The sequence below is a fragment of the Daphnia carinata genome, chromosome 6 (assembly GCF_022539665.2).
Source record: "Daphnia carinata strain CSIRO-1 chromosome 6, CSIRO_AGI_Dcar_HiC_V3, whole genome shotgun sequence".
Lineage (NCBI taxonomy): Eukaryota > Metazoa > Arthropoda > Branchiopoda > Diplostraca > Daphniidae > Daphnia > Daphnia carinata.
The window spans coordinates 2656604-2681144 of NC_081336.1; the positions used below are offsets into that span (position 1 = coordinate 2656604).

At 40.9% G+C, this 24541-nt stretch overlaps 3 protein-coding genes across 3 annotated transcripts; all 3 read left to right on the forward strand.

Moving 5' to 3' along the window:
- The first annotated feature begins 391 nt into the window (after positions 1 to 391).
- On the forward strand, positions 392 to 4945 carry LOC130690506 (N-acetylneuraminate 9-O-acetyltransferase-like). The gene is made up of 14 exons (XM_057513512.2): positions 392 to 984; positions 1075 to 1171; positions 1245 to 1725; positions 1802 to 1939; positions 2058 to 2174; positions 2264 to 2379; positions 2479 to 2769; positions 2951 to 3099; positions 3194 to 3363; positions 3462 to 3698; positions 3786 to 3892; positions 3969 to 4188; positions 4273 to 4375; positions 4504 to 4945. The coding sequence occupies exons 1-14, from the start codon at positions 837 to 839 to the stop codon at positions 4743 to 4745; spliced, it is 2616 nt and encodes an 871-aa protein (XP_057369495.1). The 5' UTR covers positions 392 to 836; the 3' UTR covers positions 4746 to 4945.
- A 3320-nt stretch (positions 4946 to 8265) lies between these two features.
- On the forward strand, positions 8266 to 18213 carry LOC130689416 (uncharacterized). Its single transcript, XM_059495820.1, has 14 exons — positions 8266 to 8495; positions 9077 to 9644; positions 10174 to 10489; positions 10562 to 10677; positions 10775 to 10882; positions 10975 to 11893; positions 11960 to 12268; positions 12755 to 12889; positions 13126 to 13202; positions 13900 to 14056; positions 14399 to 14538; positions 15094 to 15607; positions 17886 to 18027; positions 18113 to 18213. Exons 7-13 carry the CDS (start codon positions 12229 to 12231, stop codon positions 18008 to 18010), a joined length of 1188 nt encoding a protein of 395 aa, XP_059351803.1. The 5' UTR covers positions 8266 to 8495; positions 9077 to 9644; positions 10174 to 10489; positions 10562 to 10677; positions 10775 to 10882; positions 10975 to 11893; positions 11960 to 12228; the 3' UTR covers positions 18011 to 18027; positions 18113 to 18213.
- On the forward strand, positions 18086 to 23143 carry LOC130689415 (acid-sensing ion channel 2-like). Its single transcript, XM_057512358.2, has 10 exons — positions 18086 to 18213; positions 18332 to 18755; positions 18911 to 19092; positions 19271 to 19604; positions 19996 to 20083; positions 20482 to 20579; positions 20728 to 20990; positions 21068 to 21206; positions 21312 to 21371; positions 21441 to 23143. Exons 3-10 carry the CDS (start codon positions 18992 to 18994, stop codon positions 21621 to 21623), a joined length of 1266 nt encoding a protein of 421 aa, XP_057368341.1. The 5' UTR covers positions 18086 to 18213; positions 18332 to 18755; positions 18911 to 18991; the 3' UTR covers positions 21624 to 23143.
- The last annotated feature ends 1398 nt before the right edge of the window (positions 23144 to 24541 follow it).

Consider the following 24541-nt stretch of genomic DNA (forward strand, 5'->3'; position numbering starts at 1 on the left):
CTTCTCTAGTCTTGGTGTAGGCTTACCAATGTGTCATATTGATGACACATTTTGCATAATTTGTGGGCTGGAACCGCCACAGTTGTTACTGTCGTAAATCGCATATGATGTTAGTCGTATTGCAACCATACGGTAGTCATAACTATATGACTGAAAAACATTGACCTTTTCTCTAGGAAACGTGATCAACGAGTGCTAGTTATTTGTTGCAAGAGTGGGCACGTTTTTTTTTATCTCATTCCACTTTTAGTTTTGTTAATTGCCTCGGCTCGCTGTCGAGATAACAAACGACGGGGCGCGATTCTCAGACAGACACAGCTGCAAGCCACCTTTGTTGAAACAAAGCAGTGAGTGCAAAAAGGAAAACCCTGAAACTTTTAAACGTTCAAGATCAGCCAGACATGCCGGTGTTTCTGTTTTAAGAGAGAGAGTGCGTTTCCAAAAACTTACGTCAGAAGAACGCCCTCTTTGGCGTGTTGCTTTGGGTACTCAAGCAGCCGCCAACAAATAATACCTTGTCAAAACAAACACGTGTGTTGCTTAGTGTCAAGTCGAGTGTGTTCGCTTTCTGTGGCCTGACGTTGTATTTAATAACGTTAAGGAAACTAGCATTTGCACTTAATCCTCGCTCCCAGCTAGTACCATTAAATGTCGTGGCTGCAGGGTTATAAACTGGTTCTTCAATCATAAAACCAAGAAGGTCTTGGTTGAATTCCTTGTGTACGTGGCATGCTCTTGACGAGGCATCGACAAGAAATGCTTCGTCAGGTCTCTCTCCAGTGCACACGTAAACAATTGTTCATCAGAGACGAACAAAGTGAATTCGAGTAGTCGACATGACGGAGACCGAAGCTCCAGACGCGAAACGTGGCAGATCTTATCCAGAAATCATCAAACAGTTCAATTCCTTCAATGCGAAAATACTGGCTGTTGTTCTCGTGGGCTGTCTAATTGGCTACCACGGAATTCTGCGACTTATAGATGGTAATTGATTGATTGTTTTTTTTCCAGCTGCCAACATGTTTCTTCACTTACCAAATCACTTTTTCTATCTGCTTGGCATGACGCTTTCAGGTTCAGATACATGCCAGGGGTTGTTGACAAAAGGAAGGTACCAGGGAGACAACCTCTGGCAACCGTATGGCTGCATGATTCACTCTCTATCTCGCATGTAACTTAAAAGTCTTTTTAAATCTCATTTTTCAATCCAAAATTGAAACCTGTTTTCAAATTTTTTGCTGCAGAGATGCAAATACTTGTCTCAGGAAAACCCGTTTCCAGACCGGAGAGGACACCCATTGGGCATTTATTGGTGATTCTAGAATTCGACAGCTGTATTTTGAGATCTTGAAGCTAGTGGACCCAGAGGCTGAGCCTTCTATTATTGTTAAGGACATTTATGGGAATAACTTGGATCAACTACTGATTGATGTGCCATTCCGAGTCTCAGCCATTGCTACTGAACAAACGAACGCGTATTCCAGGCCTATAGAAAAAGCACACAGCAGTCTCACTTACAACAATACGGATCTTTCGTTTCGAATGACTTTCTACTGGCGACCCGTCTTCAATCAAAGCGCCGTCGACTTGATTCATCAATTAGGTCTCAGCAAATCAGTTCCCAACCTAGTCATTGCAGGCAGTGGCGCTTGGGATATCAAACTTTCCAACGGATCCGACGCTGTTCTCGACGTTTATGCAAGCAATCTCGAGCAAGTTGCAAAAGTGAGAAAATTGGTTTCACTTCCCAAAACTATTTCTAACATATATTTTCTTTTTCCTCGATCTGTCCTTGACTTAGGCAGCCAACAACTGGCCCAGCAGAATATCCAAATTGCTTTGGAAGCTACAGGACCCTGTCGACAGCAGCAAGTTGTCGGAACAGCGCCAAGTAATCACCAATGACCTGATCGATGAATACAACGATATCGCTCTTCGGGTATATACATTTTAATATTCAATGCATCAGCAGAGCCCCTGATCAGAAAACAATTGGGCGTGTGTGTGTGGTCGTCGTAATGAATGATGAGCTTTCGATTTACCCTAAAAAAAAAAAGGTTTTACAACGTTCGCGGTTCCGAATATGGAAAAGTGCCCGACTGGTCACGGATGGCATGGTCACGGCTGATGACGGGCTGCATTTGAATGCCGTTCCCCTCAAACATCACGTCCAGGTTGTGAAAGAAAAAAACTATTTTAAATAATTTACTGATCGTGTGGAATTGGGAATTACTGTATCTAATCTTCTTTTATCCTTGCCAAGATGCTAATGAACATGTACTGCAACGAACGAATGGGTTTCGACGATGGCACGTGCTGCCGCTCGGCTGAATCTGCTACCACTCTTCAGGTCGTCACTTTCACCATCTTACTTGTGTGGTAATCGACCTATTGCGTGACTCTTTCAATTGCCAGCCAAACATTTCGTGTGAAAGATAAACAATGTTTCCTTTTTTTTCTTTCAAATTTCAATAACAGTTTGACTATCTCTTCAACATGGATGGCCTATCGAAGTTTTGATTTGCGTCTGAAGCAGCGCAGACAATCGTACAGATCGATTGAAAACTTAATCGAAGCCGTCGAGACTCAGGAAATAGTTAAAGACGCCATGGCCAACGGCCATTCCGTTCAAGCGGATTCGCTCGGATTGGACGACAAAACTTCAACTCGCAAAGCGGCCGTCAAGGACGTCGAATCTAGTAGCCGCATAGCTGTCACCGCCTTGGGAAAACTTGGTCTTATCATGGCTTACTTCTACCTGTGCGATAGGTAGGTGGAATTTTTTTTTTTTTTTTTAAACGCTGCTTGATCGATCAAAAGTCCTTTTTTTTTATATAAAACAGTGCAAGGGTCAATTAATAAGCGATTACGGTTGAAACTTTCCCATGTGGCGTGAATATGATTGATTCAATTTCTCCGTGTTTTTCTTTTTTTTTTGTGTCCATTGCAGAACCACTTTCTTCATGAAAGAGAACAAATATTATTCGCATTTGAATTTCTGGGTACCCGTCGGCTACGTCTTTGCTTTAGGCTTCTTCTTCAACGAGGAGAGTCGTTCCACTAAAGTCCTCCATCGAGATCAAACGGACGAATGGAAAGGTTAACAGACTGAGGCTAATAGATTCAATGTTTTTTTTTTTTTGTTTGAAAAACAGGAATTTAAAATGAAAAAAAAAAAAAAATCTCTTGACAGGTTGGATGCAGTTGGTGATATTGATCTACCACATGACGGGAGCCAGTCAGGTTATCCCCCTCTATATGCAAATGCGCATTTTGGTTTCCAGTTATCTCTTTCTCACCGGTTATGGCCACTTGTCGTTCTTCTGGAACGGCGGCAGCGCCAGCTTCTCTCGTCTCTTTCAAGTAAATAAAAATCAATCAGAAGTTGATCAATCTTTTCCTCACATCTCACAATTTGCACGTCCTTGATATATTTTCTTTTTTTTTTTTTTTTTTTGAAGGTTCTATTCCGCATGAATTTGATGACGGTTGTGATATGTCTGTGCATGAATCGGCCGTACCAGTCGTACTATTTCGTCCCCCTGGTCTCATTCTGGTACCTGGTTGTTTACATCGTTCTAGCCATTCCACCGAAAGTCAGTGCGGCCATTTGCGAGGCCAACCCCGTTGCGTACCTCTACATCATTATCAAATTGTGTTCTTTGTTGGCCGCCATCACCATTCTCTACATGTCGGAGGTTATTCATCATTTTCTTTTTTGCAAAAGTTTCTTTTGTTATTGTCTGAGGCGTTTCATTTTTTTTTTTTTTTCTATTTTGTTCCAGGTTTTCTTTCAAGCCATTTTTCTTGTGCGACCGTGGAAGGCGTTGTTTGTCACAAGCGATGACGAGATTCACGAATGGTGGTTCCGCTGGTCGCTGGATCGATACAGGTTTCTGGTTGCATATCGATTAGCTGTCGTCTATTTCTTGAACGATGTTCACATATTCCCGTCTCTTGCGTTTTAGTATTTGTTACGGCATGATCTTCGGACTGTTGTACCTCAACGCGCAAAAGTTTGGGCTCATCGACGACAGTGCACGTCATCACCTGTTGAGCCGGACAAAGATCCGCTTCTTTGTTGTTGTTGCCGCTTTGTTGGGATTGGGCGGCTACACGGCATTCACAATCACCTGTCACAGCAAACCAAAATGCAATGAAGTCCATTCCTACTTAGCCTTTTTACCAGTATGCAAATTTTCAATTCATTCTTTTATGTGGCATTGATAATTAAAAATTAATTATTATTTTTTTTTTTTTTTTTTTTTACAGATCGTCAGCTTTATTATGCTACGCAACGTTTTCGGACCTTTGCGTGTTCGCTATTCGTCGTTCTTTGCCTGGTTTGGAAAAATTTCGCTCGAATTATTTATCGGTACGTCCCTAATGTCCACATTCTTTTTTAAATCAAATATTTTCTTTTCGTGTGATGATGGATCGAGAATAACTGGCAATGATTCGCTTTATGGGAATGGTGTCGCTTGCTCTCCGCCCAACCAACAGGTCAATATCACATCTGGCTGGCGGCCGACACGCACGGCGTCTTGGTTCTCATTCCCAACTACCCGGTTCTCAACGTGATTGTAACAACATACATCTTGGTCTGCGTCGCGCACGAAGTGCACGTCATCACGGGCCAGCTCGTGCCGCTGGCCGTGCCGGCCGACTGGAAGAAAACGCTGCGCAATGTCATTCTATTTTTCCTGGCTCTCGTTCCTATTGCCATCCACGACGGAATGTTCTGATTCCGACGTGGTGGTGGCATCCACCGCTAACCAAAATCCATCCTCCCCCACCTCCTTTTTTTTTTTAGATCCTTTTTTTTTCCCACTTTCTACGACGAATTTAAGCAGCTCCCGTGAGAATCATTACGCATGCAAGACATGACGCACTACGGTAACAGGGTTGTTTGGGAACATTTGAAAAATGTATATTTTTAAAGTTGGTTTTGCAGTTTGGGTTGTTTGTACAGGAGAAGTGTGTCAAAACGAATGCAAGCACAGGGGGGGGGGGGTGGAATTTGTTTGCGCTTAATTTGATTTGTCTATTTAGGAAATGAGTAGACAGGGATTTCCTTTTGTTTGGTAATGAGAGGAATATTCAAAATATGATTTAAAATATTCTGCTCACACGCTGTGTTATTCAACATACGCGTGTGTACGTTCCCTGCACAACTAGGAATGGAAAAGGGGGGGGGATTTAAAAAGAAAGTTTGTTATTTTTGGAGAGGGGGGGGGGGGTTGCGTTCAGTGCGTGTCTGCGCACCGTGTGGGTTTTGCGTCTGTGTTTGAACGCGCACTTTGCTGATTGGAAAGAAGACGTGTCCATAAATTATGTACGTAAAGAACCAAAGGAAAGACGGGACTTTAGAAGCTACTTAAACACACAAAAACCGTCCCTCCCGTTATATTATTGAGTCTTTTAATTCATTTTTGAACTGAAAATCCTTAAAGCAAAGTTAGAAACTGTACCTTGTGATCGTTCACTCGTGCATCGTCTGATGATGATCCACGTCAGTGTCTTTCCCCTCCATGTTTTGACGATCGTTCCCGGTTATAATGGACTCTTGCAGCTGCCACACACACTAACAAATATAATTAAAATAAGCTTTTCTAAAAAAAAAAAAAAAAAATTATAATTTCTTCAACTGAATTACTTTAAAAGAAAAATGGGCTGGAATTTGGGCTGTTCTCATTTTCGTTTTTTAATGGTAAGGTGACTTCAGTTCCAATCACGTCCGTATGTCAAGACACAACGTGGGTGTGGCCAAAACCAAAAGTTCCTGACGTTGGATTCGAAAAAGAATGTTAAGGGGAAACGATGTGAGGAAGCCAAACAGAGTGGAACTAAATTGACCTTTTGAAATCGACAAAGCCGGGCCAATAAGATTGAGTGAGAAGACTTTGGAATGAATTGGCTCATTTTTTTTTTTTCTGTGTTGTTTTGTCTGCCTAAAAAGAAATCTTAAAAAAAAAAAAAAAAAGAAAAAGAAGGAAATGACACACGAACGAATCTTTCATGTTCTACTGAAAGGAGAGAGAGAGAGAGAGAAGAGAAACCCAACTAGCCGGATCGAACAAGCTGGGTCACTCTCTTGGCTTATAGACTTGCAATAAAAAAAAAAAAAAATAGCCGGAAAAAAAAAAAGAAAAAAAAAATGTCTGGCTGTGACCGGAAAGGGATGGACCAATGTCCCTTTCTCTGGCTATACACACGAACGAAATGTATAGATCTCTCTCTCCATTTTCATTACACACATTCTCCCTTCAGTTTGCTGTTTCTGTACTGACTTGGCCAGGGCTTATCACTCTGTAAGCTCGTCGAATATTGGCTTTCCTCACTTTTTCTTTTTTTTTTTTCCGAGGTACACCCACTAGGAGCCAAAACCTCAATTGCGAGAGAAGCAGAAACTTTCGGTCTGGGTTAAACACAAAAAAAAAAGTTTTATAACACCAGAAGAAATTGAATTTACCGCCTATGTATATTACCCGTGTTATGGTCGTTTTTAATTCACTTGAGCGACTATTTTCGTCGTTACTGCAGTGCTATCTGAAAAAAAAAAAAAAAGGAAAAATCGATATTTATACATTGCTGGCAAAGTGAAGAGTGCACATTTTACGTTATTACCTCTCTATCAATATTTTTGCGCTGACGAAGGCAGACGAGATGTAATCAAACAGCTCCTCCCACCGGAGAAGTTTAGCGAAATTTAGGACAACTTGAATGAAAACTATTATTGACGTTCCATATGACAAAAGCGAAGCAGTTTTCTGTAAATCTCTTGTGTGCTCTTTGTTTATGTCTTTTTCTTTTTTTTTTCCCTTTCCTTCGTCAGGTCCCGCGATTTGGTAATGATGCTGCGCAACTTTGCCATTCAAAGTGCAGATCCTTAGGGTTCTCTTCAACCTTCGGTCTAGTACTGCTCCACTGTATTCTACTTTCAAGTGCAATATACACAAGTATATAGAAGATAAGAACAACTTACCCCCTCTCTGTCCTGGTTTGGCTCGTTTTCAGATATTCCAAACGACTTAGCTCTGGTTTTGCTCTGCCTCCCCTCACGTCTGGTAATCGCTGGAAGAATCTGCCGAAGCTGTAGGGAAAACTTCTTCCTTTTTTTTTTTTTTTTTCCTAAGTGGGAAGAAATGATGCGAAAAGGAATCGTGCGGGATGCTTTATAGAGTCGTGCTTTAGAGACCTGTTCAATCTAATCGAGCAGATGATTGAAGGAAAAGCTTGGCTTTAGCATTATTTTTTTCTCCTCCAGCTACGAGCGAAAACAATCCGCGTGGAATGGAAGCCATCCGCAAGGAAAGCAAACCAGAAACAATCGATAGAACTGCTGGCACGCACAATCGGACGTCTACGTACCGTGGATTACAACAAATGCCGTGAGTTCGTTTCAACATTGACACGAACGAGACACACAAAAAAAAAGGAATTAATTTCACCAACCCCTCCGTTGGCGAAAATTCCTTTTTTTTGCAAAAAGACCAAAGAAAATGGTCAGGGAAAGAGGCGTAGCTCTGGAACAAAGTAAAATGTCCTAGAAACAAAAAAATCGTGAAACTGACGTGACTGTTGGCTCATTTGCGTAACGTCCATAAGCCTGAGGGTCAAGAAGAGCTGTACTTTACCCAGATGCATACAATGTCTCTATACTGTTATTGTTCTTGAAAATAATGAAGACTTTGCCAAGGAGGACCGTAAGTGTCCATCATTTTCCATTTTGATTTCAGCTGCATGAAATCTGGTATGACATTCTTTCATTAGTTTTTGTTTCAGACAAATGAATATGAAGATACATGTATCGAATGGCGGGAACATACCTTTTGGGTGGAATAACAATATCAATTTGCACTGCCGTCATCAAAATGGCTACCTACACGGATTTCAATCAGCTATAAACACATTATCATGTTGCATATTCATACCTTAATTGACACAGTGTGTATAATTCCTCCACAGAATGTTTTCGTAATTATTTCCATTCTTACACGTGCACAGTTTCTCTTTTTGAAAACACTAATCACCTTGGGCAATCGAGTTGAACATTTTTGGAAAACACCTCGTGTTTCGGGTTGAAGGAAGAGGGTGCAAAGCAAAAACAAAAGAAAAACGCGGATGGGGTAGAGTATCCATAAAAAAACAAAAACAAAAGAGAAACGGCGGGAAGGGGTAGGTATCCTTCGAAGAAAAAACGAAAGTGTAGAAGTTGGGTACTGTACGTGTAAGCGACAGTCTTTTGTGTGACGATGATCAAGTTACACTGTTGCGTTTAGTGCTGCTTAAGATCTTTTATCTTCCAGCATTAATTTATTAACGTAAGCTTAAATATTGATAGAAACGATACCCTTGAGAAGAGACATTGTACTTCGCTTCCAATCATTTTGGCGAGCATGGTGGACGTGTTCTTACTCAATATTCAATAACCGACCACGTTGTAACGCCGCCATTTTTGCTGCTTCGGATACGTGGGAACGCGAAATCAAATGGTAACGACTATCTTTCATTTCTCTGTACTTTTTTTGTTGTTGAATGAACGTTTTGTCCGACATTTGTCATTAGTGGTGGATTAGATTGTAAGTCAGGATTTGATGTATTTTTTTTTTGGGGTGGGGGACAACTTGTAGTGTTGAAAATCCTTTTTTTTGGTTTTTAAGATGTTCGTTCGGCTATCAGTGTAGTAACCGTTTAAAGTAGGAATTCTTTGTAAAAACTTTCCGTAAACATCTGTTTCTTTTCTTAATGGGTATCGATTGGCTGTTTTTTTTTTTTAATTTCGTTTGAATTGTTGTGGATTTGAGTCTTAAAAACATTCACAAACCGATTTTAATTTTGAATTTTTTCAATTGCTAAAAAATTTGTTTTCTGGTAGAAATTGAACAACATCTAAGGGTTTTAGAATAGCGAGGTAGGGAAAGTATTAAAGACAGCGTAGTAACATTTCCTATTCGAGTATGAAATGCCCTTTGGGCCACAACGAAACGCGAAGGGCATTTTTGAAGAAACGTCCAATAGAGAATTTAAAAAAACGTTTTCCTCTACTAACCCAAGTAATCTGTATCATTGCCAGTGTGAGCCGAGCTGGAGGAGTTGGAACAGAAGGGTATTTGGAGTTACAAAAGAAAATGAAATGGCCACCAACAAGACATACAAAAGTGAGACAAAACAAAAAAAGGTGTATGTAATAATAGTCTGGGAAAAAGAGATCTGCCCCCTGAGGAGCTGATGGATGTTTCCGTGTATGGCCCGTGCGTTTGTAATAGATGTAACAAGAGACGGGGATATAAGGCCGAGACAGACGCACTACATCCAGCAATTGAAGATGATATGTACTCGCAACAGAAAAATGAAGAAGATAAGAAAAAAGAACTCTGATCAATTTTTTATTGTATGGACAGTCTCGATAGCCTCTGACATGTTCTATGATTATCTTTTTCTAGTTCGCTATTGTACGGCGTCTCCTTTTTCCTACACGTTTGGCGAATTGTGGACGTCCAGCAATCCATTTCCGTGATGCTGCAGCCGTTGATTCGATCGTGGAGGATCTAATGTCCATCTCGTCGATAAACACGATTCGATTTTGAGCTGTGCAACCGAGCCGAGTTTATTTCAGCATTGAAAAACAAAACACAAAGGGGGTAAGCATTTTCAACTGTTTATTTCGTGTGTATTTGGTAGAAAGGGCATTTGACTCTTCTGCATTTTTTACCGCAGCGAGAGTTCAACAGCACAATAAAATCAATCAGAACGTACAGCATGTATTACTCGCAGTCTCGCACACGTAACGTATTTGTGTTCTGCGCACGAAGAGACGAGCGAATGCAGAAAAAAAGTTTTGTAGATGTGCCAGCGATACGTCTACATTGCTAACATACCATATGTGTGTGTGTGTGTGTGTGTGTGTTGGGGTTACTCCAGGATGGAACAAAAAAAGAAGGCAAATATCTGTGTCACGAAACAGACTTTTACTGACAGAACGATGCCAAAAAAAAAAAAGGGGATTGAATGCTGAGTTTTACTGTGTAGGTGGAGGTGGTCTTGTGTTTTGAAAAGTGGGAGGGTGATGGCAATTTTTATGTGTTTGAGATGTGAATGTTTTTTTTTAAATTATGGAATGTCGCTGGATTTGTGTGTAATTATTTTTGAATTGATTTTTGTTTGATGCAGACCTATTCAGTTAAACGTCGGGTCAAGTTCGGTTCAGAGTTTTGGTCTTACCCTCCTCCTCCCCCCCCCCCCCACATCGATTCAAATTTGTTGTGCAAAAAGTAAAAGTTTAGAGCCTTCCAGAAAAAAAAAGACAAACTTTTGACGCTTTGTGATGTGCCGATCAACTGATACAGCGAAAAGTTGATCTCACGCTCGACTAGATTTCGGGAGCATCCAAATAAGTCCCTCTGCCCGCTTCATAGTTGCAAACGAAAAAAAAAAAAAAGGAATTTCTACTTTCCTCGCGAGGATGAAAAATTGTACAATTTAAACGGTAACTATCAACAAACGATGTTTTTCAACGTAGTAATGTTCTCATTTTATTTTTCTTCTGCCTTGGTTTTAGCGCGATAAGTCAGCAGTCCTGCAAGATTCGCATTTGCCTTTAAAAAAAACAAAAAAACAAAAAGACTCTCGGCCCGACGTTCATCAAAAGAGAGGAATGTGTCTGCGATTAGGACGGTAGGAACGTGAAAGTGTTAAGTCTATTCCTTGATCGTCTTACGTCTACTTTGCGCCCTGCCTTTTATTTATTGTTTCTTTTTTTTTCTTTCCACAGAGCTTATGATGTCCGCTGATTAATTGTCTCCTTTAGCCCCGGACGTCGTGAGGGATTTTGAAACGGTTACAACAAACTACCGAGAAGGACGGGCTTTCATTTCGAGTTGTATGTAATCATAATAGACGGGCAAGAGTTTCTTAGACGCGTATTAAACTGTGCACCTCTTTTTTTATTTTATTTTCTTTTTCTTTTTTCAGGGACGGCTGGAATAGAAAAATTGCTTTTGCTGGAGCGCATGCGCGCAGTTCTTGGGATGGTTGATGCCGTTTGTTATAGCGCTCAATGCCGACGAAGGAGCGATAGGCTAGAGAAGAAAATGGGGGGAAAACCGATTGCCCATGACACACACGCACACACGCGCACACGGATAATGTGGAAGTATAGAAGGGGGGGAGAAGTATAAGAATCTGGATATGCCAAAGCCGGTAAACGGGCTCAGTTCATGTCCGGCTCAACTCTCGATAGGATTGTTCCGTTAAAACCTTTGGGGTCTGTCTGTCGTGTCTGTTGTTTAATGCGCTGGGATGCGAGAGAACTATGTCAGTTGATGGCCATCATTTAAATATTTTTCTTTTTCGTGTGGCAGCAGCAGCAGCAGCATCAGTTGCGGCTTGTTTGCGCTGTGTTGGATTTGTTTGGCCGGATGTCATTTGCATGTGACACTTAGATCGGACAGAGAATGATGCCGAACGGCTGAATAATTTGCCGGATTCAGTGAACTCTTCTCCTTAAAAAGAATTCCATTATTTTTTGAACAACACTCCCCGTAGGATTTTTGAACGTTTTTCTTTTGTTTTGTGAAAATCCATCGAGCTAACGGGGGCTGTACATCGTCAGCTGCTTCTTTTATTGTTTTTTTTTTTTTTTTTAGTATTCTTGCGCCGTATAACTTTCCTCTTTGCAAAGTGTCATTTCCATTTGGCCGTTGGCCTCGTGTCTGCGTGCGTCGTGTCCTACACTCTCCAAAAAAAACCAGCACCTTTGCTCCCTGACGTTACTACTACACCGCTGGGCTGGTGTACATCCCCCGCTACTTGACGTGCCACTTCATCACTATCGGATGTACATAGCGAGTGAACTGGACCAGCTGACTCGACCATCGTATTATTGAATTGCGTTCGTTCTTTTTTCTTTTTTAAATATTATTTTATTTTATTTTATTTTTTCCTATCTCCGTTCCAGGCAACAACTTTAAAAGAAGAAGTGAACGTTTTCAATCTTTTTGTGTTGTGTGTGTGTGACAGTTGCAGTGTCCGGCCCGACTTTCATTTATCTGTTTGTGTGTTTGCTGCTTCAATGGTCCGTCTACGAATTTCGACAATAACTTCATCACAGTGGGTGAAAAATTGTCCGTCAGGCCAGCAGCGACTCGACACGACAATTGAAACGTCCTGAAAGTTTTTTTTTTTTTCTTTTTTTTTTTCTATTTCTACTTCCTTCCGGCCGGAAGGATGATGATTTTCTACCTAACATTTTGGCTCCATTTTCACGGTATTTAATTTATTTTTATTCTTTATTTTTAAGTTTGCTTTTAAAGATTGGACGTAGAACGATGTTCTACTTTGGATGGCCGTCGTTTCTGTTGTGTTTCGCAGTTTGTCATTGTTACAACAACAACAAGAAACGAGCGGCGGACGGGTCTAACAACAGAATAACGATACTTTATATTACTCGAGTATTCTGTGATGTATTAGACACGCTCCCTTCTTTTCTTTTCTTCTTTTCTTTTTATTGGACTGAAAAGTTGTGTTGACGGGCACGTTATTTTCTGTTAGCCGTTCCTTTTTTTTGTTTTTGTTTTTTCAAATTTTATTTTGCAGTTTCGAGCACTGCGCTAGTTTTTTTTTTTATTGGCAACGATTTTCAAAGCGTTTATAACTGTGTAGGACGTCGTTTAACAATTGACGTGCTCATTGGCTCTCGATTGTCGTTTTGAATGATATTTTCTATTGATGTTGGTCTGTTAAAAACGAATAGCTTCGTTAGCGTTGAAGATTGTTGGCGTCGTGGTGCCGTCGGAGGTTATAGCCGGCCGGGACGCTCTGCTCCAATGCCATTACGATCTGGAAGGAAGCTCTTTGTACGCGCTCAAATGGTACAAGGGATCGCACGGTAAAAATGTTTATCTCTTTTCTTTTTTATTTATTAAAGAAAAAAAAAAAAGATGTTTAATTGCTTCTTGTTTGTGCATCAATCACGCCCTCCGGCGACAAACAAGTTCCATTTTGATTTCGAGTTGTCTTTAAGGAGATGATGAACGCGTTGATTTTAACGATGTTTTTTTGTTTTTTTGGGGGGATTTACACGCGGTGCCGACCGACGGCTGTTTGTGATTATCGCCGGGGCAGAGTTCTATCGGTTCATCTTGAAGGAAGTGCCGCCCGTCCAGACATTCCCTTGGAGTTCCAGCATCACCATCCACCACGTAAGTCTCCTTTTTTTTTTTTTTTTTTTTATATTTTTTTTTTTTTTCTTTATCAATAGCGTTGGTGTATTTATCGAGTTTGAATGGATACGTTGGTGCGTGTGTGGGTTTAGCAACGCAGTGTGTGGAGGTGAATTGAAATCCAAACGAGGTTTGCTTTGATTTTCTGTACAGAAAACTCTCGTTAGCGTTTGATGCATTCGCCTGACGGCATCAAAACTTTTTCTTTTCAAAAAAAAAAGAAAAGAAATGCAATCAGAAATGTGTTTCATTTAGATTTCGGTGAGGGATGAGGGTCGCGTGTAAACGAACAATTTTTATTTTTTATTTTTTCAATGGACTTTGGAGGGGGGTTTCAGCAACTCGAGAGCCACTGCTGATGTAATTGTCAGTGTCATCATATTCTGCGAGAAAAATATGAAATGAAATTAAGTTTGGTTTATTATTATTATTTATTTTTTTTTTTTTACATCTTTCTCATCATTTTTTTATCGATCGTGTTCAACTTGAGTGGGAGAGTAGGGCGGGGGGGGGGGGCTTTATGATTCCTTGAATAATATATGGAGAGCAATATGCGTGTGATATTTCTCGCGTTCTTGTTGGAAAAAAAATGGCAATGCTAATGTGAGATTGAACAAGATGGTTCGTTTTGATTTATTATTTTCTTTCTTATTTTCGTGGGATGTGAAAAATGTAGGAAGAGACGCGCAGCCGGTTGTTCGCTGCTCCATTGGCCGGAAGGGTTTTGTTGCGGAACGTCACTGCGTCGGCCGAAGGAGTTTACAAATGCGAAGTATCGACGGAAGCTCCTTATTTCGACACAGACTACGAGGAGGCTAATCTTTCCGTCATTGGTGAGTTGCTAATGCACAATTCATTCGTCTCGCTTCCATTTCAAAGAAGAAAAAAAAAGTAACTAAAAACATAAAACAAGAAGATCGTTGTCGGCCAAGATTTGCATACGATATTGTACCCGTAGTTCCGACGGTTTTTTTTTTTTGTTATGTAATGAAATTTAAAAAAAAAATGATTTAGGAAAAGATGAGGCAAAATGCGCAATGGATGAACGTAAGCAGACGAATTGATTATTTAATTTCTTATGGTTTTTTTTTTTTTTTTTTTTTTTTTCTTACGCAAATTCCCTTTGGTTTTTTTTTTTTTCTTTTGTTTTTGGAAACGATGCGGATGTGATGAAGAGGTGGCAAGCGAGAATCCGATTATCAGCTGGGTGCAGGGCCGTCCCGATTGGGAGTACGACGACGTCTTTCACTTCAAGTGTTCCATGAATGGCACTCGGCCGGCCAGCCGACTCTCTTGGCTCTTCAACGGCCAACCGGTAAGGTTTCCACTTAAATCACGTGAATCATTTCCGCTTCTTGCTCGTTGCATTTTGCGGGACTTTTCTTTTTCTTTTTTTCATTTCATTTTTAAATAGCCAAACTTTATCATATGCTTTAAACAAACAAAACAAAACAAAAAAAAAAAAGAATAATATTTAATGAGAAAACATGGCCGTGTACCTTGTCGCCATCCATTTCGGGACGGTTTTGAATATGTGTGTGTGTGTGTGTGGTGCGCCGCTGGGCTCACGTTGAGTATAATGAATGATCTCGCTGTCATTGTGATTTTAATCCCCTGCCATTAATTTCGATAGTTTTTGCGGTTGGATGTGCATGTGACTAAACGTAGAACCTCTACCGCTGAATTTCAGTTTGAAATCCCCCCCCTATACAAATAAAATTGCAAGATGGGGAATTTCAATTTTAAGTTGATGAATCGCCTTTTGGGGAATGTCGATGTTTCACTGTTGAAATTGAAAAAAAAAAAAAAAAAAAACTAAAAATAAATAATGAACATTAATTTCATGTTCTCCCTGTAACCCACGGTGTAGGTTCCATTGTCGATGGTTGAACCTTACGATCCTGTGCTCATTAAAAGCGAGTCTGCCGTGCGCTACTACAGCGCCCAGCTGGGGCTGCGCTTCAAGATGGAGCCGCATCTCTTGCTCTCTGCCGCCCACGTCGATCGCTTTGAGGTGACGTGCGTCAGTCGCGTAGGTTTGCGGAAGGGCGGCGGCGGTGGTGGCAGCAGCAGCAGCAGTGACGCCCTCATCGAAGGGCGCGCCAAGTGGCTGGTGCAACGTCCCGCCGCTGCCACGACGGGCATCCGCTTGCAAGCGGCTCCTGTCGCCGGATCGACTGTCGATAATTGGCCGGCGGAAAACGATGACGACGTGGGCGGTGGAGGACGCGTCAAAGAAGAAGATGATGATGACATGCGACTTGGCAACAAGCAACAACATCAAGAGGATGAAATAGTTTCGCTCGAAGCTGACGACGCCAATGCTCAATCCGATTCCGAGAATCCGTCGCGTCGCACTCAACCCGTTGTCGGATCGCATCCAGGTATGAAACTTTAATTTACGAAGCGCTCGCAAAAATTGCTTATTGTCTAACGCGCGTCTTCGACCACCCCCCCCCCCCCCACATACCCCTCCCCCCCTTTTTTTTTTTTTTTTTTTTCTCAATTGTGTCGTTCATTATTGAACAGCATTTTTGCTGTCGTAAATTACGCAATTGTCATGTGGATTTTTTTTTTTTTTTTTTCCAAGTTTCAGGATAAGAAGAGGGAAATTTTGATGACTAGTTGAATAGGAAGCCGTTCGTTACACATTCCCGGTTCTATAAATATTGTTAAGGATCCGTTCCGTGTTTTATAGATTGCCGTAGGGAGAGAGAGAGAGATGTGTGTGTGTGTGTGTGTGTGCAGTTGCCGGATTTTTGATTTTCTTCGTCGTTAATCGTTAAGGCGGAATAATGTCCTTTTGCCTTTAGTTTCTTTTATGATTATTTCTCTGTTTATTTTTTTGTTTGTTTTTTTTTTTTGCACGCGCGTTAACTAGGACGTTGGAGCATTGGCGGTAAGAGATGGAGTCTATGCGCTCGTAATGGTGGAAAAGGGAATTTTTATGATTTTTCTATTTCTGCCTTGATGGATGAACATGGAAGGAAAGCACAAGTGGGGGGGGGGAGATATTTTGATGGTTCATGAAAAAAAAAAAACGATAGAGGGGACGGGAAATTGGTAATGAAATGGTTTCTCGGTAATCTCGTTGTAACGATGTTTTTTTTTTTTTTTTTTTTCATTTTTATTGTTGGTGTTTGGGACGAGATTTATTTATTCTGATATTCTCTGTTTTTGGGAGAGGGGGTTGGGTTAGCTTTTGGAGAGATTGGATAAGCGGGGAGGCATTGGAATAACTCGAATACAATTTGCACTACAACACAGGAAAAAAAAAAAAAATGATGGATGTACATTTTTGGTTTGGCTCATTTCTCTCACGTGCTCCGGATGTTTTAACTTCTTCTCCCCCCCTCCTCCCCGGCTCTGCTTAGTTGCCTCTCGATTCCAAGTATTTTATGGGCTAGTCCCGCCACGCGATTTATGATTTGGAAGAACTTGGCTTGAACATGTCCTTTGCCATCCCTTAGTCCTTAACTATTATTATTTCAAAGGCTAATCGCGATTACATGACTGGCTAAATGTCTTCATTTCATGCCCACCCTTCCTCGTCGTAAGCAAATCATGTTTGTTTTTTTTTAAGCCCCGTACGCTGTTTGTTAAAGCATCTGAGAATGAGAATATCCTACCCCGATGTCAAGTTGCCCCCCCCCCACTCCCTCGCTATAGTCTGACAGGCATGAAAACGCACATCTCGATCGATATGCACTTCCCTTCCTACATTTCTTTTTTTTTTTTTTTTTTTTTATTATAATACGTAGGACGGTGGGAGGTATTCCTCCAATTTGTTTTCTTTAAAATAAAAAAGAAAAAGAAATGGAATCCAAGCGGGGAGGGTGCGTCTAACAGATCTGCGTTTTTCTTATATTTATTTTTTTTTTTTTTTTTTTTTTTTTGTTTACTATAACTCGTGTTTATAGATGCACTTCGTATCGATATCATGGATCTTTTTTTTTTTTCATTCCGTCCTCTCTTATCGGGTAGGAATAGCTTTGCATTACATCGCATCGTCGCTCGTACGCCACACGTCGCGTATTTATTTTATTTTATTTTATTTTTTCTTTTCTTAAATAAGGAGGTGATGTAGAGGTCTGGAACACGCGATTTTTGGGGTGGGAGATATAAATTGCCTACTTTCAAATTGAGGGCGGCAAATAGATGGAAAGGCGGTCGTTTTCAATGATTTCCAAATGTTTGTTGAACAGATAGTCGGGACGGAAATGTGCACAAAAGCTTTCGATAATGCTTTGATGTTATCGAATGACAAATGCGAATACCAAAAATTGAGAACGAAATAATTGGAAGTTGGAGTGTGGGGGGGGGGGGGCCGGGTTAGTGCCCTTTTTTTTTTTTTTTTTTTTTTTTTTTTTTTTTTTGTTGTTGACATCAATCTCACTTTTCCAATAGATAGCTGAAATTCCGTTCAGTTTTGCGCGTCGTCGTTTGTGTCCGGGCCAACCGAAATCCTCTTCATTAATTGATTTAACGAGCTCGTCGCCCCAAGTCATCGACTACATTCACACACACACACACACAGATCAATTGCATCTCTATTTATAGCCACACATTCCTCACGCCTTCATATCTTCTCATTTTTCATTCATTTTTTTTTTTTTTTTTTTTTATTATTTTTCCTTTTTCTTGTGCTGCGGTTATTGACAGGACGGGTCGATAACAAAAGCAGCGCCGTCAATAGTGGCAACAAGATGAAAGGACCACTCGCAAGGCTGCACCTGTTCTCCTCGACATCTGGCATCTTGATAATCCTCGTTTTAACGCTTGCCTGACACGAGCTTTTGATGTGGTATTTTTCTTTTGTTTTCGATATTTTTATTTATTATTATTATTATTATTTAAATCGTTTATGCCATACGTACTTACATAACAAGTATACCTCGGAAAAAAACAAAAAAAAAATAAAACACAAAAAATCTATTTAAACGTGTGGCGAATGGCCGAAAAAAAAAGAAGAGTTGGACGTGATGAATAGGTTTGCATTGTTGTATGCCTAAAGCGCAAGTAATTTGATTTGGGGCATCATCTTTTTTTTTTTTTTCTTTTCTATCTTTGTGATTCATCAATTCTCTTTGTATCCTGTCGAACAAAAGAAATGACGAATGCCAGTGTAATACTACTACCCCCCGCCCCCTTTGCTTATCAAGAAAGAAGACGGCAGTGGGGAGAAAAAGACAAGAAAGAAAAAGAAAGAAAAATAAATGTCAATTTATTTGCTATTTCGTTTGGAGCTCTCGTGTGTTTGCGTTGTGCGCGCAACTGGACATGTTTGCCGGTGTGTAACTGACGGTGTAAAAAGGCGGCCGAGGGAAAGGAGAGAGACTTGGCTGATTGAGTAGCCTAATGGGAACAATGCACGTGTGTGTATATGCAACAAAGGCCCGTCTGTGTTGTATAGAATCCCCCAGCCGAAAACCACAACAACAAAAAAAAAAAAAGAAAAAGAAAGGGAAAAACTAATGATGTCTCACTTCGACATTGGTGGCAATCGTGTACTGGCGTTTGCGGACAAAAGAGGTATTACATTGACGCGCTTCCTTTATTTTTATTATTATTTTTTTTCATGTTAATAATCCATTCAGCTATTTGGTACCCCCATCCAAAACGTGTGATTTCATTGTTACTAACCTTCTTTTCGTGTGTGTGTGTGTGTGTGTGTGTGTGAGTTTCAGGTTTATTGGTGGGATACAAGTTTCGTTTTTAAATTTTATTTCATCCTCTGAGAAAGACATCGATTTGTTTATGACCCCGACATGTCGAAGACGAGCGCGATTCAAGCATCTGACCGTCGCGGCCATAAATCCAAGATATTGGGATTGGATGTTATCCAGCGATCAGCCAACCATATCGTTCGGTAAATAACCAGCCAATAATGTGCAACTTGAAATGAATGCCTCGTTTCGAATAGGAGAAGAAGGAAAAGAAAAGAAAAGCATGTCGACTTGTACAAATCATTTTCAATGGCAATGCAATTAACTGTTAAGGCTTAACTGTTTTGTTTTGTTTGTTTTTGTTTTTGTTTGCGGTCGCAGGCGATTAATTTGGTTAACTGCGTTGACGACGTGTCTCGTTTTGGCCGCCGTTCACGGTGCGAGCCTCATGCAACGCTATCGCAGCTACCCGACGCGCGTCCAACTTGACGTCGCCAATCGGCAGGGCATTGCGCTTCCGGCCGTGACTGTCTGCCCGCTCGATCGATTCGACGTCAACCGTTTGGAACGGCTGTGGCGCCACACGATTGGCCACGACGCGCACGCAGAGGCCCCGCATGCCGCTGACCAATATTACCAACTGGCTGACGTGTTGCCCGTCCAAGAATTATGGAACAAGATCGCCTACACCGACGCTCAAACTCTTTTCCCTGTGGTAATTTAATTTCCTCTATTTTTATTTATTTTGGTTGCTGATTATCGTTGGTGGATTTCATATATCCCATTTTTATTTTATTTTATTGAAAGGGGCGGTGCTCAAGTTAGTTTATGTTTCTTCTGGTTAGGGGGGGGGGTACTAACGAGAGACGCAGGGAAAATTGACGGCCAACTTGCGAGACGTGTCGTCGTTATTGGATCTAGTTAGTTATGCGGTTGGAAGTAGGGAGGGGGGGGCGGTTAGAAATCGAATTAGAGTGAATTTCATTTCCAGTCTCTTATATTTCTCGTTCACGGTCGGTCATTCTGTGTCTCTGCTCTTGGCCAAATGTTCACGTTTTTTCCTTTTTTTTTTTGTATTTTATATTTTCGGGGGGTGGACAACCAAGTGCTACCTCGGTCGAGGAAGAGACTGTCAAAGTGAGGGCACTTTTCAAGCTGTCTGGACTCCATCCGGAACGTGCTTCACGTATTCAAGTAAAATTGACTTAAAAAAAAACGAGAACAAAAGAGAAACGTTAAAATATGTAAAGCCACTGTTGGTTAATGAAAAGATTTCTTCTTTTTCTGGTTTAAACTTAGCTTTTCATCTAGTAAACTTGATTTTCCTTTTTGTCATTTGCAGAGAGGAAAAAAAAAAAAAAAAAAAAAAAAGTTCAATTTAATTACGCAGGACCTTCTCCCTCCTACCTTTTTCAGAGTTGCAGCCGGAAGTCATGGAACCGAGTGTTTCACTTCCCTTTTGATCTCGTTTTTTCTGTTATTTTTTGAAAACTTTATTTGATTGACCTCAATTTGTCTTTGTTCATTACCATCCGCTAACTTTCACGTTTAAATTCATCCCCCCCCCCCCCCAAAAAAAAAAAAACATAAAGGTGAACTGAGCACGCTAAGCGGCCATTTCAACGGCCTTTACGCCCGTCTAAGCATCGGCCACGAACTTAACGAGTTCATCAAATCATCCGGCTGGAAGGTATATATCAAATACAGTTCCCTTACCTAATAGAATTGCATGGACGCAGGTGGGGGAGAGGGGATAAAAGGGGATGATGATGTTGAATGTTAGAAGAGACGCTGGATGCGGCAAATCAAAAGCTTTTAAATAACCGGCGTTGAAAAAGGTCACCGTACATCAAGTGGGCGTCTCTGCGTGGCTGACGTCGTCCAGGCAATACGCCGAGATGACGACGCACTACCGGCCGTTCGCGAACGGCACTGTGGGCGGCGGCACGGTCAAGTCCCAGCACATGAACATTCGATTGACGCCTAAAGAATTTAACCGCATCGATCATCCCCGTCAGCCGTGCAGCTCGGATGCCTGGAGCCGGGCCGATTGCGAGATTGAATGCTTCCAGCGGATCGTCACCTCCATCACGAACTGCAGGTTTTTATTTCGTTGACGTGTTTCTGTTTTCTTGTTTTATGTGTTTTTACGTTAAATATTTTATTGTTGTTTGAAAGGCTTCCGTATATGACCGACGGTCGTGTTGCTTATTGCAACACGAGTTCCAGCGTGAGGCGGACGGAGGAATTAGTTGCCCAACTCATTACGGAGACTCGCAGCCAATTAAAATGCGGTTGCGTTGAAGCTTGTTCCAAGGTTTTTTTTTTCTTATTTTTTGTTTAATTTTAAATTGTTCTAATTTGAAGGAAGAGTTTTGTTTTTACATTTTGACATTTATTTATTTTTTTTTTTTCATTCCAGGTTGTTTACATGTATGAAAGCGAATCGCATACTGTACCCACGGCCTACGGCCGGATCAAAGTAAAACTCTGAAATTTTTGTTTGTTTAAAAAAGGAAAAGGATTTATTTGTATTTTATTCTGACAACAGATATTTTATGATACGTCTCTATGGGTGACGGTCAACGAAGTCTTTCTTTACACTTGGGTCAAACTACTTTGCGACGCTGGAAATATTCTGTGTTTGCTGTTGGGCGCGTCCGTCCTCACTTTCTTCGAGATTGCCGAGTACATCGTCAACCAACTGATGGCTCTACGTCACTCTTTCAAATAGGAGCCAGTCCCTGACGCATCCGCCTCGCACTGGACCGTGGATCAAAACAATTTATTATTGGGCTCTGTTTTGTGTTCAATAGCCGTCCGTCCCGTCCGTTTGTCTAAGGCAAATTCCAACTATAGAAACTTTCTTTTTGACGCTCATCGTTCTGCGAAACTGCTGACGAACATTCCATCGATTTCGATGACCGTTTTGACGGGAAAGTCTGTACTTGTGTGTGTGTGTGCATGAAAGCGATCGTCAAAGGCGGACGTAAACATCCGCCATCCATCCTGTACCTTTTGCCACTAACGTAAATAGTTGCACCGACACGGCTAGTTCCAGCACACCCAGCAATGGAATAATAAGCGGCGAATCGATTCAAAGAGGCCGCTAATCTATTCAAGAGGGATCCACTTTCGCACAAGTCCCGTCATTCACATCCGTTCCCTGTAACCAATTATGATGCCCGTCAGCCAAACAAACAGTTGGATCAATTTCCTTTCGTCCGGACGATGAATTACGAGGGGAGGGTTTCATGGCCCGTGCTGTTTGGGGGGGCGTATACACGAGCTCTGAAGTGTCGGTGAATTGCTTTTTGCTGCCTCCTGCTCCTTCACCTCCTTTAAAAAAAAAAAAAAAAAAGGTAAAGTTTATTTTGTTTTGTTTTTAAGACTGCCCTATACGCTAATTTCGAGTCTGCATTGCGGTATAATTAGTAAAGAACCACTTGTGTGTGTGTTGTTGGGAGCGTTCTAGAAATTGGGGCGGGGGGGGAACGTTTTTGGATTGCCAACAAACATGGTTGGATCTTTTAATACAAGACGTTCAATTAAGCTCTACTCCGTCCCACTGGGGCAGGCATAAAGTTTAGTAGAGCGAGGATGTTTTTAAACGAGTTTAATCACGTCCAGCAGTAAAACCTGCATGTGCGTATGCACAGGGGAAACGTGATCGAGACGATCCAATTAGTCAGCCGTCACGATTAAAAGGTTCACTAACGAGACGCCACTTAGACGTCATTGACTGTGCCATCGGCTGTTGGTTTATGCTCGAAGAGAAGGAGATAGGATGTCTTTCGTCCTTCCGGGTGCTGTTTCCATTCATTTATAGTTGCCAGACTCGGAATGCAGAACTGTTGGCTGTACGGTAAAATTCTATGCTTTAATTGTAATATGTCGTACGTGAACTGTTGAATTGGAAACGAAGAAAAAAGGATTATTATGTTGTAGTGAATAGTTTTCGGAGTTGATAGGATATAGAACGCCATATTGTGTCAAAAACAAGGGCAATCTAGCGTTTCGCGAACTATGAACATCGAACCACGCGTACTGTACAAGAATCTTGACCTTTAAGCAGGTGTTTTACTGAAGAACTTTCACATTAAGAATTTTAATTGTCAAACGTTTTTCTTTTTGAAAGCCAACTTGATGGGGCGGACACTTTCCCAGATTAGCATTAGCTTTCTTTTTTTTTTTTTTTATGAGAAACTGGTAAGGGTGATGGATGTACATACGTACGTGTATATTTCCACAAAATATGGCAAATAATAAAATATTGAAAATAATGTGAAATAAAACATGGTACATGACACTGTTACTTAAACCAATCGTTATCGCAAAATCTTCAGCTCCCCAGGCATTCACTAATTTGCAAAGCTGTGAGTGATAGATGATTTAAGCATAACGATTTTCTCACTGTCTTTTTAAGACAATATACATATGTGTATATAAAGCTATATTTATAAAATTTGCTTTAACTGACAACTAGATATAGTGAAAAATTAACCATGACCCATAGCCTGTAATAATGTTATAAACTGATAACTTCATTGGGGCAAACTTGACTGAGACCTGAAGGAATTTCATCAGCTTATCCTAGCTCGCCAATGTGTCATTCCATTCAAAGGATTTAAAATTCAAATTGTTGTGGTGTGCAGGTTGTCGCCTAAAACATTTGGTACAAAAAAAAAACAAAGGTCGTGAAGTTTGATACAAAGTTCTTATTGAATACATATTTACGCCGATTTAAGCACAAACAGTTAGACTTTCATGTCAGACTAGCAAGTCAACATCCACCAGTCCAAGTCCACGTCCACTGGGTGCCGCTAAAACCCATTGTTTTGAAAGTTCCTGCTGTTTTTGAAGTGTCACAGTTTTGGCTGAAGGCTTCCATTTTACTTTGACGTAAGTTTATCGCAATCCGTTTTACCCCCCCCCTGCTATCGCCATCTACCGGTCGATAGCAGTAAAACAGAAAGAAAGGCCGATATTTTTTTTTTTTTTTTTGGGGGGGGGGGGGGGGGGGGGGGGGCGAGTTAAAACGGATTGCCATAGATTGCATCAGACTTACCCATTCGGCAACCGAAGTGTGGATATGTTTTTCTTTGATAATTATTTTATTTTGCTACTATGCTTGGTAAACTGCAATCATGCCCAATATTTTTGCCTTTACATTTTAGGTCTACTCTTAGGTGATCTATACCTGATCCTGTGTTTTAAACTGATCTGCTTTCACAGCTACATTTCTGTGTTCTTTTCCGTTGGTCTATGGTTCTGAATTGAGGCAAGTATATCTATTATGCTATGTCACTAAGTACTATAGGGAAGGGAATAACTGAAGTTAATTGAGATCTATTCTGATTCTCCTTATATCCATCTCAACAGGTTTTTATTTGCTTTTCAACATCCATTTCAAAATGGGACGTATGGCTTTGATTAGTATTGCCATAAAGACTGCCGAAAATGGATGTGGTACGGAAACCCAGAAATGGCATGAGTTCAACATCAAATATGGATTAGGTACTTCTCTGTTTTTTGTCTATCGCAAAAGTATTTTTAATGCTATTATTTTGCATTCACAGAATTTTAGCGGGGGATCAAGTCAAGTCTGGAAGTGTTACAAGATGGAAGAGTGAGCCTACAGTTGAAAAAACA

Coding starts and splice junctions, on each gene's coding strand:
- LOC130690506 (XM_057513512.2), top strand. CDS start 837: ATGACGGAGACCGAAGCTCCAGACGCGAAACGTGGCAGATCTTATCCA. Junction 1,940..2,057: donor ACAACGATATCGCTCTTCGG/GTATATACATTT, acceptor AAAAAAAAAAAG/GTTTTACAACGTTCGCGGTT. Junction 2,380..2,478: donor TTCACCATCTTACTTGTGTG/GTAATCGACCTA, acceptor TTTCAATAACAG/TTTGACTATCTCTTCAACAT.
- LOC130689416 (XM_059495820.1), top strand. CDS start 12,229: ATGATGATTTTCTACCTAACATTTTGGCTCCATTTTCACG. Junction 12,890..13,125: donor ATGGTACAAGGGATCGCACG/GTAAAAATGTTT, acceptor TCGCCGGGGCAG/AGTTCTATCGGTTCATCTTG. Junction 14,539..15,093: donor GGCTCTTCAACGGCCAACCG/GTAAGGTTTCCA, acceptor CCCACGGTGTAG/GTTCCATTGTCGATGGTTGA.
- LOC130689415 (XM_057512358.2), top strand. CDS start 18,992: ATGTCGAAGACGAGCGCGATTCAAGCATCTGACCGTCGCGGCCATAAA. Junction 19,605..19,995: donor CTCAAACTCTTTTCCCTGTG/GTAATTTAATTT, acceptor TGGACAACCAAG/TGCTACCTCGGTCGAGGAAG. Junction 20,991..21,067: donor ACCTCCATCACGAACTGCAG/GTTTTTATTTCG, acceptor GTTGTTTGAAAG/GCTTCCGTATATGACCGACG.